The 17,890-nt window shown below is 31.9% G+C and overlaps 1 protein-coding gene across 2 annotated transcripts; it reads left to right on the top strand.

The window, feature by feature from the left end:
• Nucleotides 1-1,653: 1,653 nt before the first annotated feature.
• Nucleotides 1,654-15,991, top strand: LOC114256190 (threonine--tRNA ligase, mitochondrial 1). 2 transcript variants are annotated; one of them, XM_082892786.1, is made up of 20 exons: nt 1,661-1,705; nt 1,813-2,050; nt 2,132-2,191; nt 3,709-3,798; nt 4,695-4,769; nt 4,881-5,009; nt 5,081-5,170; nt 7,989-8,077; nt 8,162-8,258; nt 8,340-8,426; nt 9,546-9,630; nt 9,967-10,061; nt 10,361-10,393; nt 10,481-10,567; nt 11,606-11,698; nt 13,060-13,152; nt 13,278-13,499; nt 14,312-14,383; nt 15,193-15,264; nt 15,620-15,991. In XM_082892786.1, coding segments are annotated over exons 1-20 (1,905 nt in total). In that variant the 5' UTR covers nt 1,661-1,703; the 3' UTR covers nt 15,716-15,991. The 2 variants fall into 2 exon arrangements, with proteins under 2 accessions (XP_082748913.1, XP_082748912.1); XM_082892787.1 differs by lacking the exon at nt 10,361-10,393 and having other exon boundaries at nt 1,654-1,705.
• Nucleotides 15,992-17,890: the final 1,899 nt, after the last annotated feature.

The following is a 17,890-nucleotide window of genomic DNA, read 5'->3' as shown; positions in this document are numbered from 1 at the left end:
GGTTAACAAACATGTTTTCAGAAGAAAAGATTTTTTGCCAAAAAGCATGGTTCATAACTACGCTTTTAGAAGAAAAAAAATTTAAGCTAAAAGCGTGATTCGTAACCACGATTTTAGAAGAATTTTTTTTTGGCTAAAAGCGTGGTTCACAACTGCGCTTTCAGAACAAAAAAAATGTCAGTTAAAAGCGTGGTTCAGAACAGCAATTTCAGAAGAAAAAAAATTTAATTGAAAGCGTCTTTTGTAACCGCGCTTTCTTAATTAAAAGTGCGTTTTATAACCACGCTTTTAAGACTTCCCAACACGCGGGACAGGGGTACAAACGTAAACGCGTGGTTGTGAACCACGTTTTAGCCTATTTTGAAAAATCTTTCAAAACCAGGCTAGTTTGGAAATTGAATTGATAATTTAGCTTATTTAGGAAATGGCCCCTAAACCTCTAGCAAAATAGTTAACCAGTGTGGTGGCGATTCTGTGTTCCTCGCCGTCGTGCTCAGCCGTCTGAGACCTAGCTCCGCCTGTTCTGATCACCGCCACCAGTGATGGGAAAGAAGTGTAATGCTCCGCCGGAGTGTGTCCCGGACTACCCGAAGGACGAAGCCTATCTGAAAACCGTGATTCCTACACGCATCGCTCTCTTCGAATCCATCAAAGGCCAACAACTCCCTCACCGTCAATCCATCAGCGGCGATCCCACAAGTACTCATCCTTCAACATTCCCCTCAACTATAGTGGCATGTTTGTTTTGGGTGGATATGACTTAGAATTAAATTAATAGAAAAATGTTCAAGACCCACAAAAAAAAAAAAAAAACTTCCACGATTATACCCACATGTGCTGGTAAAATTAATTTTTTTGTAACGATTTTTGCATATGTCGCTAAAAATTGATAGTTAGTGACTTTTTTCACAGTTTTATAAATTACCGCTAAAACTTACGCTTTGCTGTGATGATTTTTTAAAAATTGTTGTTTAATGTTGAAAATTAATGATTTTTTTGTGACGCTTTTTTAACTGTCGCTAAAACTTATAATTAGTGACAATTTTTAACTGTTAGTGAAAATTAACAATTAGTGACTTTTTTTTTGTATTTGATGAAAAATGTCATTAATTATCACAAAACTTATTGAATAATAAATCTATCTAAGTCTCCTTAATCTTAAACCCTGTATTTGGTTAAGAAAATTAGAGTTTGATGAAGGGTTCATTTGGGAAGTAGCTTTTTTAGTCCCTTATTTGGCTATACAATATGAGGCTAATAAAGTTCAATTATTTAGAATGACTTTTTAGTTTTTTATCAAAAAATAAAGGAGAAAGAATGAGAAACAAATCTTTGTCATTAATTTTTTTGCTTTTTGGTTTTTTCATTTTTTTAATTCCTTTTTGACTAATTTACCCTATTGCCAAACGTCCCTTAATAGTAACAGTACGTCTATTACATAGGCCATGTTTGTTTGGAGGATTGAATTACAGGGTATTAGCATTGCTAGACTGTTAGTCGTGGGTTTATTAATCCCTTTTGGATTGACTTAAAATTATAAGGAGGGTTTCATAAATCCTATTAATTTTTGTAATTTAATTATTTAACTAATTAGTATAAACGTCTTTTTAGCCAAACATGGGTATGTATTTTGTTGAATTATTAATCCAATCCCAAGGCCATGTGAGTTCAATCCCTAGGGGACTATTGAATCCCAAGAGTGAATGTGAGGACACGTTTAGACTAACTAGTTAAATTGCAACATTAATATGATTTTGTTAATTCCTCACCAAAATGGGATATAGTTTTGATTTGAATTTTTGTTGTTGGAAGGATAATATTGAGGAATGGGAGTGTGAAGGATGGGAAGAAATGGATATCAACTCCACTCGACATTGCGAAAGGGATTTCCAAGGATTGGGGAGAGAATGCGTTGATTTCGAAGGTCAATGGAGTGCTGTGGGACATGTTGAGGCCACTTGAAGGTGACTTCGAACTCGAATTATTTAAATTTGACAGCGATGAAGGTCGCGACACCTTTTGGCATTCAAGTGCTCACATTCTAGGGCAGGTATAAGCTCACATTCAATGTAGTTGGCAAAAAATTTGTGTTTGGGTTGAAATGATTTGGTTCTCCTTATGATTTGCCCAGGCTCTTGAGATAGAATATGGGTGCAAGTTATGCATTGGGCCTTGTACTACAAGAGGGGAGGTACATTATATTCTGAATTGTTCACAATTGCATACTTATTAACTAAGATATATTGCAGTGTAATTTCAATTTTATATTTTTATCAGGAATTTAAGATGATTAACTGTTGATCTTGCCATCATCAAGTTCTCGAACATATATATATATATATATTAACCAACATATGATTCTGTTCCTACTTTGTCTGCTACTAAAAAGAGCTCAATGGAAGTAGGAGGGAATTTATGACATGTAATGCATTGTGTGACGATAGACTGGTCTTACTCTTTAGACACTTGATCGGTGCAGTGCTAGTTTTGCACCAATTTTGAACAATTGTTCTTCACCAATCAGAAACAGCATAATTTGGGCATAACTGACATACTTTCACTTAATGTAGCTGAATTCTCTCTCTCTCTCTCTCTCTCTCTGTTTTTTAAATTTTTAATAGAAGAGCATATGGTAATTTTGTTTGTAGAGAATTAGGGTTAGGTATTAGTGAATAATTTGACTTTCAAGTCTAAACCATGAAAGTTCATGTCTAATTAGATTAAATATGGATTTTTGTTTTAGTTGCAACTACCGTAGATTATCTTTATGGGGTTTTTGTAATGTAAATTTTTATATGAAATTATTTTTTAAGGTGTTTGTTATTCATGCGGATAAAGACTAAAGAGTGGTATGTGTGATCACTAATCATTATTGGAGAGCTTGATATGCAATCTTGGGTTTGTTTCGTAACCATTTAAGCTTTTGGGACTAGTGGTGATCTGACATAATATTAGAGCTCAAGTTATGAGAGGCCTTGAGTTCAAGTCTCTCCATTTGCATTTGTTTCTCCAATTGTATTATGTTTCTCTACTAGTTTGGAAGTTTGCATCTTCACGCACAAGACGGAGTTGCATGTGAGCAAAGTTTTAAACACAAATATGTAACGCAAGGTGTTTTACCCCTTTTGAGGCGAGATGTAGGTATAGGTGTTGAGGCGTAAGCATTTTTATATTTAAAAAATAAATAATATTTGAAAATCGTAAAAACATATTAAAAATAAAATATAAAGTCTAAATACTTTTTTCTTGAAGACCTCAAATTTTGTATTTTTTATTTTTTGTAAAGATGGAAGCTTGCCTTCATCAAAAGTGAATACAATTACACAACATTGTTAGCTTAAATCATCGATTTTCTCATTTAATCCTTAACTTTGTGTTTCTTCTAAGTTAGTCATTTACCAGATTTTTTTTTTTTTCACGGAATGAAGTTACAAAAGAGGTTCTTCTTTTTTATGTTTAAACTATGTATAACAATAGTCCAAAACAAGCTCTCCATGTACGTATTCTTTATCTGCTTATGCACAAAAGGCGTAGAAGGTGCTCCTCAGGCGCACACCTCAAACTGTGATGCATGCAAGCCTTTGAGGAGTACCTCCCAAAAATCAAAGTTTTGATGCATTTTGTTTATCCTTTATGTTGTGTAAGTTTGTTCTTTGTTATAATTGCAATTTTTTCAGGTTCTCATGAAATGGTTAATTGCCCTTGTAGGGTTTTTATTATGATGCTTTTTATGGCGATCTGGGCTCAAATGAGGATCACTTCAAACAGATTGCATCAGGGGCAGCGAAAGCTGTTGGGGTATTGCTCATTTACTATTTTTATTTAGAAGTTGGCCTATTATGAAGTTACACTTGGTTTTTTCCTTGTTAATTATTGTTAGAATTTACCTACACCTACCACCACCTACTACCACACCTACTACACCTACCACCAATTTACCCTCACCTACTACCCAAACCCTCTCCTATATAATGAGCTACTCTGCTTTGTAATATAATACATCAATGTATCAGATCAATCAACAATCAATACAATCAATAATAATACATCAGTTATTTTACATCAAAAAAAATTTTTTTTCTATACAATCAATCAATAATACATATATTTTTACAATTATATACTGTTGTTTATTTATTTATTTAATTCAAATTCAGTACATGTAACAATAAATATGTGTTTTTAAAATTAGTTTAGGACAGTGCAAAAATTTTATCAAGAATTGAAAATTAGTGATTATTGTTTAGATGTCGTGATCATGCTTTCTTAAAATTCAATTGCCTTTGGCATATTATTTAGTTATGACCATGTATTGGATTTCCAAGAAGATTTGGTAGTCTTTTCAACATCATTTCTTCTAAATTATTTCCCCTTTGCCTTTTGATGAAATGTTATGAACTTTTTTTTTTTTACATGAACCATATTCTTTTGGTGAATATGAATACAGAGTTCTCTGTTTTCTCTTCATGCTCAAGGTAGGTCTCTTTATTATATATGCATGCACACAAGTGAGTGTGTTCTTATATTGCATCTAACATTTTGATTCTGAATTTGTAGAATCACGATAAAATTGTGGGATTTCTTTCTTAATTGCTTTAGGCTTATGATTTAGCTCGTAATGTTTGTGCTTTCAATGCATTGCAAAAGGATACTCTTCCATAAGCATATATTACCTTAAATGCTTTTCATTTCAGGAAAAGCAGCCTTTTGATCGCATTGAAGTTACAAGAGGCCAGGCTCTTGAGATGTTTTCTGAAAATAAATTTAAGGTAGGTTTACATCACTTGAAGCATTTGATCCTTCAATTGCTTTGATTTATTTGCATTTTTTTTTTTTTTTGTATTGTATCTTATACTTTGTTTTTCTATTGTCTTAACCAGATTGAAATCATTAATGAATTACCTGAAGACAAAACTATCACAGAATACAGATGTGGCCCCTTAGTTGATTTGTGTCGTGGACCACATATACTAAATACATCTTTTGTGAAAGCATTTGCTTGTTTAAAGGTTTGGAGTTTGGTTATTTGCATGCATTTTACAAGTATTTTGTCTGTGTTATTTACAATTTTAATATTCAGGCTTCATCAGCATATTGGAGGGGAAATAGAGAACGTGAAAGTTTGCAAAGAGTTTATGGGATATCTTATCCTGATCAAAAAAGTTTGAAGGTAATATTCATTTGTTATGCAATTTCTTTTAAATGTGTGTTATTTCTATGTATTTGCATTACTTTTCAAATCAATTGTTTTTGTTAAGCTGCAAAGAGTTCATGTGTTTGTTATGCTTTTCTTCTAAACGTGTTCTATTATTTGATAGATTTTTCGATTTGGGTTCCATGAGGACCGGAGAATAAAAATATATATAATTGGTGATGGATTGTTGCTTCTGGAATGAAAATTTGCTATGCTTTTGTGCAAAAATTTAAGTGGAAGTGTGATGTACATGTTTAAAATATATATTATAATTAAGACATTTTTTTTTCTTACAATACATTTATAAATATAAAATATCTAAACCCTTCCTAGGCGCTCCCAACTTTAGATTCTTTTTATATGCATGCCCTTGCCCCTCTCCCACTTCGTGCACTAAGGTCCATGTGTCTCTGACAGTACGTGCTCCTCTTAGTTTTTACCTATTAAATATAGGAAAATTTACCTATAAATCCCGTCTTGAGGAATGGTGATCCATTTGGTCCTAAGGACCAATTAGTCCCATTGATTTTGGAAAGATAGATTTAATATATTATTTAAAAATTAGATTTACGGTTATACTCTTATTTCTATTATATTTCCTTCTATTTTTTATTATTATTTTTTTGTCTAGAAAGGTAAGGTACACAATGTATGAGAATCAAATTTGGATGAATTTTTATATGAAAATCTTTTTTATTTGGAAAACATTTCAAAATAAGTACAAAAATGACTTGAATATGAGATTCTTCAAACATTTCAAAAAGATGTGGGATTCTTCAAACATTTTAAAAAGAGTATAAAAACTATTTTGTAAGCTTTGGCCAAATGTATAATTTCAAATTGTAATACTCCAATGTAACAATGTAACACACCATAATTTTTTTTAGTGTAATACCCTAATGTAACACACAAAAAAATTTCTTAGTGTACTTTTCTTAAACGTAACACTCTAATTTAATACTAAAAAAAAAACTCCTTAGTGTAACACTCTAATGTAACACACAAAAATTCATTAGTGTACTTTTTCCAAATGTAACACTTTAATAAAACACTTCAAAAAAATTTCTTAGTATAATACCTTAATGTAACACAAAAAAAAATCCTTAGTGTACTTTTCCTAAATGTAATACTCCAATATACCACTGAAAAAAAAGATATGAGATTCTTCAAACCATTTCAAAATGAGTACAAATATTCCTTAGTAAGTTTTAGACAAATATATAATTTCAAACTGTGAGTGTTATGTTAGGAAAAAGTACAATAAGGAGTTTTTTAGTATTTTTGTGCGTATTACATTGAAGTGATACGTTTGGAAAAAATACATTAAAGATTTTTTTTTTATTTTTTTTTTAGTTACATTGGAGCGTTACGTTTAGGAAAAGTACACTAAGATTTTTTTTTTTTTTGTGTTACGTTGTTATGTTTGGGAAAAGTAAACCAAAGAGTTTTTTAGTGTGTTACATTAAAGTGTTACGTTATTGGAGTGTTACATTAGAGTGCTACGTTTTTGTTTGTAATAGTGAGATTTGTTTCAGAATAAAAAAAAATTCAAAATTTCTATAGTGCGGATTGCCCAAATGTGTAATTTTACATTTTGAGAAACCCACTTTTATCTCTAAAAAATTAAAGCCAAACATGTAAGTAACTACCATTTTATGTAGTTTTCACTTTAATGGGACCTTTGGGTTCATAAGAAAAAAGAGAGAATTAAACCGTTCATAAGATTACATTTTGGGATTTATTGATGTTTCATCCTTAGTAGTTGGAATCGCTGAAGTTGCTCACAAATCAATCGAAGAAGCGTGATTCTGAGCTTCTGAGGAAGAATTAGAGAAGAATCGCGAGTCTAATGCTAGAGAAACGCGAATCTGAGAAGAGAAGGAACTTATCTAGATCTATCATCCTCACTCTCTCTATCGATCGTCTTTGTCTTCTCTCGATCTTGTTGTCTCTCTCGATCGATCTCATCGTCTCTCTCTCGGTCGATCTTGTCTCCTCTCTCTCTCTCTCTCTCTCTCTCTCTTCTTCATCTTCTATTCCATTCATCTGTCTTCTTCTTCTCCTCTCCCTTTCTCTTCTTATATTTTATTTTTGTAAGAAAATAAATAAAACAAATAATTTTTAACAAAAATATTTTAAAATAAATAGATAAAAAAATAAATGTTTTATAATAAATAAAAAAATCTACTAAAGGTACATAATTATAATATTTTAACATATGATTTTTTATACTCCCTCCGTCCCAAAATATTAGTCCCTTATTTCATTTTTCATTGTCCCAAAATATTAGTCCCTTTTTAAAAATCAAGGAATAAAATAATATGAATTTACCATTTTTCCCTTCTTTTAAATTCATTAATAAAACAAAAAGTAAAATTATGACAATTGATATTCTAAAAAAAAAAATGTACTATCAAAGGGTAATTTTGAAAAATTAATATTTTAAAATATAATAATTATACTATAAAAAAAAGTTGGATTTCCCAAAAAGGACCATTATTTTGGGACGAAGGGGGTACCTTTTTTTTAAATTTAAATTTATAACATATATTTTCATTATCATTAGAGGAAAAAAATACATAATCTTACAATATATTTTTATATATTATATTATTTAATATATATACAAATGCTCCCTACCAACTATTCTTGGAATGTCTACGATTCTGCGCTCCCGCTCCCGCTTCCGCTTCCGCTTCACCCTTAAATATATCATGTAGTTATGAGAAACATTATGATGCTGTTGTGGGTTTCAAATGACAATATTTTTAATGTATAAAAATCATTGTTGCAGGATTATATTGCCAGACTGGAAGAGGCAAAGAAATATGACCACAGAGAACTGGGGAAGACTCAGGAGCTTTTCTTTTTTCACCCACTGAGGTATAGTTCTTAGTTACTCAAGATTACTTTTATGTAGTTAGGATTATGCTTGATACAACTTGTTGCGTTTTGTATGTTTTTCAGCCCAGGAAGCTGTGTCTTCCTTCCGCATGGTGCTCGAATTTACAACAAACTGGTGGAATTTATACGAAATCAATATTGGAAGAGAGGATACCAAGAGGTAAATAGTTTATGCCCATAAATACTGAGTGACATCAGATAAGTAAGTGCATATGGTTTATCATTAACTTGATTTGGGCAGGTTGTGACGCCAAATATCTATAACATGCAACTCTGGGAAACATCTGGTCATGCTGCAAACTATAAGGAGAATATGTTTTTAGTTGAGGTGAGATGCTTTGCATTTGTCCTGATTATGATGGTTTGCAATTGAAATCTTGGGCATTTGAGTGATTTGTAGTTGCTCATTGCGTACCTACATTTTTTGGAGTCATTTTTCTTAAATATAATGTTTGATTTGTATTTGTGAAACAATTTTGAAAAATAATTTTTAGAAAGAGTTTACAAAATTTGAAAATTTGTTTGTTTGGTTGTTTGTTTTGAGAATAGTTTTGGAATTTGGGATGATTTAGTTTTGAGAATAGTTTTTTTTTTTTTTTTTTTTTGTAGTTGAATAGATGGGTGTGAGAAAAAAAAATGATTGATTAATGTGTAAGATGTGAGAGAAAGAGAGGAGAGAAAAAAAAATGATTGATTGATGTGTAGTAGAGAGAAAAGTGATTTTGATTTTTTTTTTTCAAAAATATTTAACCAAACAAAATTTTGAAATTTTTTCTTAAAAATTGTATCTCCAGATACAAACCGAACGAGGCCAATAGTTGTATGATTATATTTAATTTTATATTTTCCTTCGCACTTATTGTCCTTTGTAAGAAATATGGTAGTTCGTTTGAGATTTTTGTAAGTTAGCCTCTGTTTGTTTCGATGTAAAATATTTTACGCAAAAGATATTTTTCTTGTAAATTGATTTTGCATCAAAAAAAAAAAAGTTTTTATTTTTGTTTTTCGGCTTTTGATTGACACTTGAAACAAAAACATTTTATTACCTAAAAGAGAAATTTTGATTAAATAAATTGTCATTTATGACTTTTCAGTGAGCTAATATATTTATTTGAAAATGCTAAATGTGTTGAAAGGCAATGAGTGAGAATCAATTTTGTAAAAATTGACTAACTGAATTTTTAAAGGTAAGTAATTTTTGGAAAAATGATGCAAAAGTATTTTTCTTAAAAAATGTCTTACTTTTTGTTCAACCAAACAACGGAAATTGAGTAAAATATTTTTGAGAAAAACATTTTACGTCAAAACAAACGGAGCATTAGTGGAGAATGAAATTCTTTGTTGTATATTACCTGAGTAACATAGATTTTTATCTGTGTTCATATTTTCTTTCTTCAGTGGGTAAATGCTTGATTGTATAAGTAATATTTCTGGCTTATTGGTACAGATTGAGAAGCAAGAGTTCGGACTCAAGCCAATGAATTGCCCAGGGCACTGTTTAATATTTGATCATCGAGTTCGTTCATACAGGGGTTAGTTCATTTTAAGCCATACAACTTTTAGATTGCATTTTCTTTCCTTTTGTTTTTCACCTGGGTTTTTTTATTGGGCTAAATTATGCTCTATCTTGAATTTTATTGGGTAACTGGGTGTTTGTCGAAATTGAAACTAGCTTGATCTTAAGAATGAGTGGAAAAGGTTGATTTGAAGAACTCAAAACCTGAATTTATCTTGTTTTCTCCTGTATCTATGCTGTGTGGATTGAATATGTTTGGGCTTATATTTCCCCCAAAGCTGTGTTATGATCTATTGTTTCCTTTGAGTGATATGTGCTGTTTGTACCCTTATTTTTTCATATAATTCTGCAGAACTTCCTCTTCGCCTGGCTGATTTTGGAGTCTTGCATCGGAATGAGGCTAGTGGTGCACTTAGTGGGTTAACTCGTGTCAGGAGATTTCAGCAGGTAGCTTTTTGTTGTATTATGTCAGGACTAGTCCTTGTTACGATATTTTGTGATCTTGATGAATTCACTAAACTTTTGTCCTAGTTAAACAGTAGCTATTGTGCTAGCATTACAGGCTACTGTCCAGCAAGACCATATTCATTTGGAATTTAGCTGGTCCATTGTCGTGTAACACTTTAGTAAATAAGACTAGAAAAAAGAAAATGACAAAGAGAACGTAATATCATTTTACTACCAATTGAGTAGTAGTCCATGGCTGATGGAAGCTCTTTACACCTAACGCTACAACTTTTGTACAGGATGATGCTCACATCTTCTGCAGGGAGGCCCAGGTTGGATGAACCTTGCTCTTATGTTGCTAAGAACTGTTAACATTTTGTTTTGAATTCCTGGTATGACTATTGTTGTTAATTGTTCAGATTAAAGATGAAGTCAAGAATGCATTAGAGTTCATCAGTTCTACCTATGAGATATTTGGGTTCACTTTTGACTTGAAGCTATCAATGGTATGACAATATGGTACTCATTTGTGTGTCAAAGTTATTTGTTTAATTGTCTTGAGTCATACTTAACATGTTAATGGTGATTTCCAATTTTTCTACAACTTGGGTGATGCTTTGCATATGTGAGATGACTAAGATAAAATGAGTTTATTGGTTGGTGGCTTCTTCTGCTTCTATTGTAATTAGGTTTTCAAAAGCTTACCCGAAAGAAAAGTAGTTAAGACATAAAAAATAAGAAACTTTTGTACTTTATTGTTAAGAATATTAAAAATATTCCCCGTTTAGTCTCCCATTGGATGGCGGTTTGGGAGGGTAGATTGGGTACAGACCTAACCTTCCTTTGGCATTATTTTTGCGAAAAGTGGTTGTGGTTGCTCTGAGGTTCTCACCGCCAACTTCAAAGTTTATAGGCCAAGTCTTAATCATTGAACCAGTGGCCCTCTATTGTAAAGAGCATTATGGACCCAATAAAAACTTCATATGATGACCCAATAAGGGAGTTGGCCCCAAATAAGCCCCATGGACTCCTACTGCAGGCTGCCATGCCAGTCTGTCCTAGACTCCTAAAACTTGATAAAACAAAATAAAGTTGTAACAGCAGCAGTAGTCTTATTAAAAGCATAAGACTTGAGTTGAACCCAACCTTGTTTAGATGTGATCATGTGATCTAAAGTTTGGCTCCTATTAAAGAGTTGGTGGGTCTTGAAATATAATTCTTGTGAGTTGTGTTCTCATGAATATCTTCTATTGTGTTTTGATTAGTTTTAGTATACATTCTCACTTTTGGACGTTCATTTGGTTGTGCTGGAATTTTAGCAATCATTGATTACTTTCTAGTTTATAGTCTACCTTTTGCAACATACAAGAAGGATAATGTTTATTACCTTATTTCGTTGTTTTGTCTCTCTTTTAGTGTTCTTTTATTCTGGTATACAAATTTTATTGTTTTACCCTATTTTGTTCTACGCATTTCATTGTGCTTCGATAGAGGAGGTCCGAAAGATAGTATTTATTCTTGCTAACACATGTTTTGTATTGTAGAGGCCAGATAAATATCTTGGGGACTTAGAAACATGGGAAAAAGCTGAGGCTGATCTTACAGAAGCATTGAACGAGTTTAAGAAGCCATGGGAGGTAATTACGGATTCACTTATCTTGAGGTTCTTTTTTGCTACATGCTTTACATTTTCTTAGAATTAATTAATAAGTTTAAGTTTGTTGATTAGATCAGTCATATATAGTTCAGATGTAATTTCATTCTAGTCTTTTCTCCCATGGTAGCGTGTTGCTCATTACTTGTAGGAGAGTGTTCACCACAATTGTCTTATATCGGTTTGTCTTCAGGCTGTGTCTGGGTTTTGAATTACTACTGCATGATCACTCTAGTAATGAATTACATCTAGATAACATATGCATTGCTGTACACTATTTATTTCATGTAAAATATCTGTATTTATGTATGTATAAATGTACTTATGCATGTATAGTAGATATTGAAGTTTATAGTACTTGGCCAAGTAGAGCTTTGGCCTAATCAATCCATGAGCCTAGCTGAGAACAAGTTTAAGGTCTCAAAGTTTTCAAACGAAGGCTGAACCCATAAATAATAACCAAACTAAACTAAGCCTTGTGTCCCACTCGACCCCACTAAAGAATACCACACGAAAATGGTTGTTGTGAAAAGCAGGGATTGCGTGTAAGTTTGGAAATCAACAGTTACAGTGAAATCAAATCATATATATATGACCTTATGATAAAGAATTACAGTGTGAAAATATGTGCCGTTTATTGGATTATCAGAACCCAATGTTGAAAAACGAATAACCTACAATATGGTGGAGTCAGATTTTTGATGGCATCATAATTGTGATCTGCAAGTTGTTTTGTTATTCTTGATTCTCAAACTGGCTGTGAACTAGTATATAAGATGGGTTACATGCCCCATGGCAACCATTACTCCTCGAAATAAGAGAGGCGCGATGTTTGGAACTACACATTTGATGAGAGAAAACATGCAACCATGGAACGATGGAATATTTTCTGTTGGTGAATTGGATATTGATCATTTTTGGATGCTTTTTGTTTGAAACTATGTTTGTTGTGCAATCAATCGTTTGTAATTTCATTTTCTTATTAGGGACATTTGTGGAACAGAACGTGTAGAAAACACTTTGGGTGCTTCTGCTTTAACGTTTATAATAAAGCAATACAATTTCAACAAATTTGGGTAATTTTGGCTATGTATCTTTATGTCCTGGGCAGTTTTGTTCAGTAAGAGGTTTTGGTCCGAAGGTAGTTTCTCTGAGTGATTTATGTACAGACTATAAGTGGTTGAAATGGGTTAGATGTGGATCGTAAATGGTCAAGTTTTGAATATGCGAGTGTTTACGTATTTGGTCATCTGGATGGGATTTTGTTTGTAAAGCATTGTTCTATGTATTTCCTCTTGGGTATCTTTATGCATTGCAATTCACCTTTTGAGTCATGTTATGTAGATAAATGAGGGTGATGGTGCATTTTATGGGCCAAAGATTGATATCAGTGTTTCTGATGCACTGAATAGGAAATTCCAGTGTGCAACTTTGCAGGTTAACTTGTTAATGCCTTTTGTTTTTCTTTCTTTGTTTCTCTTTATTTTATTTTAATTTTATTTATCTTTATCTCCTATTTTGTTAGCGTCACATAGTTCTCATTTAATTGATAATTATTGCAGCTGGATTTCCAACTTCCTTCTCGTTTCAACTTAGCGTACTCAGCGGAGGATGAAGCTAAGAAGGAAAGACCTGTTATGATACACAGAGCCATTCTAGGTTCCGTTGAACGTATGCTCGCTATACTTTTGGAGCATTATAAGGGCAAATGGCCTTTCTGGCTTAGTCCGCGTCAAGCAATTGTTTGCCCTGTTTCAGAGAAATCGGAACCATATGCACTACAGGTTATTTTGCTTTATGTGCTTTCATTGTTCTTTCCTGTATCCTGTGAATTTTGGCTTGATGCACGTGCATGTGGTAGAAGCAATGTTGGTTGTGCTGTTTCTTGTTTTCAGTATTTTGTGTCCTAATTCCCATGTCTTGAATAAAAAATCGTGCCTTTTACTTCTTATTATGCTTGGACTTGCACTTGGTTGAGAAATTGTTTAGAGTCTGTTATCACATCCATTACTGTAACTTGTTTTTATTTATGGACTACATGTGCTTTTTCTGTTTGTTGAATTGCCCTTCTATATTTAACTTAAATGGTTATTGCAACTTTTTCCTCTCAATGGTAGTGGTAGGTATAATTTAAATGTTAGTTGCACCTATTGCTTAGATGGAGCCAAATCACTGGAAATGGTTCATAAATTGTGTCAAATGTATCTGTCTTACTTTTATCAATTACTGAATGATTTATACGATCAATGTTATACATATTTTTGTATTGATCTGCATCTTGAAAGATTCTTTGTGGGGCAAAAGCTTTTGATTTCGTTTGTTATCGAAGATCTAGGATATTGTTTCTTACAATTAGAAATTTGAATAAAGCTCATGTAAAATTGCACTATAATATGTTAATAGTCTTAAGCCATTGTTCTGTTGAATTATTCTAATGAATAGATGATAATTTTGAATTTGGGGTATCAACAGCTAACAAAGTCTCAAGGATTTTCATATCTATCATTTACATAAACAACTGTTCTTTGCCTCTTCCCATTTGCACATTCCAGAAGCTGAGCAGTTTGAATGTCTTCTTGTATTTAATTTTTATTAGGTAAAGGACCAGATTCATGAAGCTGGATTTTACGTTGATGTTGATACATCTGACAGAAAAATTCAGAAAAAGGTGAGCTTACAACTCCCATTCTAGGCCTCAATTTACCATTCTGCTACCATGAAAGTTTTTGCATATAATACTGATGAACAAAGCTCGCTTGTGCAATTTATTTGGCTTTAATGAACCCCTTTGGTATCTTGTAAGGCTGTCTAATTGGATCCTGAAGGCATTTCTTCCCTAAGTGCTGACTAAGCACTCTTTTTTAGATTAATAAACTTAATCTTAAGTTCACACATATTTATTGACTGGTGGGATTACTCAAGTACGTGCCAATATCTAGATTATCTTTAAAAACACACTTTTATTCCCTCTCTTACTTATAAGCCCAATCATACAACCCCTTCTCTTGTGGATTCCAAACTAGAGAAACATAATTATTGTGCAGCTCATTCGGAAAATATTGCCCTTGACTATATTTTGGGGTCATTAATTTTTTATTGTTTAGCAAATAACTGATGGCTCATTTATGACCAATTGCATCTAATAACAATTGATCATGGCTTGGACTTCCTCGTATCAAACTCCAAACTGTTTATTGATACTTGAACTCACTATCCATCCCAAATACCAGATCACCCAATTCATTGCCCTTTTGTCATGATGCCATTTGAGTTGATTTTAATGTTAAAATTGAAGATACAAATTTCTGTTGGTTCTTCTGCACTTGATCTTTGAATTTTGTTCTCATTAAAGAAGAAAAGAAAGGAATTTTTCTTTGGACGTCAACTTTAGAATTTTTGATATCCAAAATTTTAAACTTTCATTTTGGATTTCCAAGAGAGTAATACTTGTATACTGAGAGTTTTGGCTCTGTGCAGATACGAGAAGCTCAGTTAGCACAATACAACTACATATTGGTTGTTGGTGAGAAGGAAACAGAAGCTGGAACGGTAATATCCATTCCCTGGTGGTGAATAATGATCAATGTATAAATATTGATGTTTGATAGTCATATTGAGCTTCTGAAATAGGGAGATTCTATCGGAGCAATTGAATACAAAGATATTGTGGAAAATTGATGGAAACTAGTAGTAGAAACATTTAGACACTTTAAATGATATTTAGCATATGTTGGAGAATACTCACTGGATTGTTCAAATATCTAACATTCTGTGATTAAATCTCCTATTTCATTTTTTGTTTCATGTGTTAATCTTGTCCTGAATTCCTATGGATTTTGCAATCTGATTGTTCAGACCATTTGAATTTTATGCCTCCAATCTAATGCTTTTAAATGTTTTCCAGGTGAGTGTGCGGGTGAGAGACACAAGGGATCTTAGAGATGAGAGCATCGAGGGCCTGCTCAAATTCTTCAGGGACGAAGTTGCTGCTTTTTGTTAAGGGTGTGCTTGTACAGAAGAAGGATTCCGATGAGACAATCAACATCAGGATACTTAAGCCTGGATGTTGAAGAAGTTTCTAATATCTCGTTACAACTTATTATCTGTATTCCTTTCTTTCTTTGGTTCCTTATTTTATTCTCATTATGCTCATTTTCTGTTATATATTTATTTAATTTAATTTTCTGATTTCCTAACATTTTTTTACGTACATTCTCATAATTGTAACCTGGAAGTTATTAAACACATCATTTAATTGTTAACATTTAATCTCGAATCTCTCTGTCTTGAAGTTGAGATATCAAGTAGACCACGATGACTACAGGTTGAAACTAGTGTTTATAATTTTAAAACGTGTTTAAGTTTGACTTATTTACACAACGAGAATTTTGAATAAGTTTTCATTGAGCTTGATACTAGTCGAGTTTGAATAGTTTGTTTATTTACAACTCTACACGTATCTGCATACGTATTGACTGTGTGTGTGCCTTGGCAATTGTAAAAGGAGTTGGATGACTGCATTTCTATCTAGAAGGCCATGAAGCTAAGTTGATATAAACCATTTGTTTTTTTCAAGCAGCTTCTCTCTCTTCATTTTTGTTGCGGTTTCTATGTTTCTCTGGATTATTGCAAACCTAACAAAATCTGATTCATATACGTCTGTTTTTGCTATAATTATTGTTAGTTGTAATTAAAATTTACAATTTAGTAACATTTTTATGTGATGAATTTTTTAATTTGTCGCTAAAAATTAAAAATTAGTGGTATTTTTTTGTGATATTTTTTGAAATTGTCGATAAAATTTATAATTAATGACTTTTTTATGACAATTTTTAAACTGTCATTGAAAATTAATAATTAATGATATTTTTTAATAATGTTTGATAAAAAATATTATGAATGAATTACTTTATGAAGATTAATAGAAATACAAAATGATAAAATTAATGTAAGCTAGAATATACCACAATTACCTATTAAAGAAATATATAAAATTACTTTTATGCAGTTTACATTTCATGTTAATCTTCATGTCAAAACTTTAGAACAAGTTTATGCTTTAGAAAAATCAAGGGAAACCTATCAATTACTTGATATTAATACTATTAAACGACATTTAAAAACTGATCATAACTTTATTCACTTAGGATTAATTCAAATTGGAATCAAACCATTAACTCAACAAGGTAAAAATATCTCTGTTTTATTATGTTTAAAAGATGCTCGTTTTCTTGATTATAATGATAGTTTAATGGGCATGATGGAAACTGGTCTTCACAGAGGGCCCGTCCATTTTAATTGCTTTCTTGATTTTACTCTTAGTCTTAGAGATCCGCATATATTAGATGCTTTAACTTTGAATATTCAGTTAAATGGTTCTTTTACAAATATAAAAGAAAAAGTTCATAATATTGCTTTAATTTATCGTGTTTATTACAAATGTATTAAAACTAATATAAATGTTCAAGCTTTACACAAGAGTCCAAAAGACAAAACTTTACTAATTCAAAGTAGTAGCAATGATACTAATATAAATATTCCTAAGATGATTGAATGAAAATATATTAGTCTCCCAGATCAATGGGTTGTAGTCAATAAAAATTACAAATATAATAAAAAACAATCTACTAGTCAAGATGTCCAAGATATTAAACAATTTACTGATGGCTCAATTAGGATTAAATTCAATAGATCGACTAATAGGTAAAATGGTGTTCTGATGAAGGAGACAGAAGATGGAATATTTTAATTTTGAATAATAGGTAAAATGGTGTTATGATTAATAGCTCTGATACGAAAAGGAGACAGAAGCAGGAAGCAGGAAGTAACACTAAACATGATGATTAAAACTAAAATAATTAAAGTAAAACTTACAATTATTTACTGGAATTACTGGAATGAAGCAAACAGTTCTTTAAAATATATAACTTGAAACTTGAAAACGAATTTGAAAATATAAAATTACATAAGTAGTTATTTTTCTTGAGGAATGAGCACTCAAATTTTTCTAACTCTGCCTTATTTTTGACCGAAGAGGCTCTTTTATAGATGAAAAGAGTTACTGTGAGCCTTGTGAAGGAGTTACTGTGAGCCTTGTGAAGGAATTTGACTTTGAAAGAAGCACATGGGAGCTGTCTGCAACTTTCGATAAGTGACTAAAGTTGATGGCTGCCTT

This window comes from Camellia sinensis, chromosome 10 (genome assembly GCF_055761805.1).
Source record: "Camellia sinensis isolate YWXY chromosome 10, ASM5576180v1, whole genome shotgun sequence".
Classification (NCBI taxonomy): Eukaryota; Viridiplantae; Streptophyta; class Magnoliopsida; order Ericales; family Theaceae; genus Camellia; species Camellia sinensis.
Note: the sequence above shows the minus strand (reverse complement) of the source record. Positions and strands in the feature narration are given on the sequence as shown.

Excerpts from the sequence above, each read along its gene's own strand:
- LOC114256190 (XM_082892786.1), top strand. Across the intron at positions 8,078-8,161 it reads TTCTTTTTTCACCCACTGAG|CCCAGGAAGCTGTGTCTTCC; the intron begins GTATAGTTCTTA and ends TATGTTTTTCAG. Across the intron at positions 13,500-14,311 it reads CGGAACCATATGCACTACAG|GTAAAGGACCAGATTCATGA; the intron begins GTTATTTTGCTT and ends AATTTTTATTAG.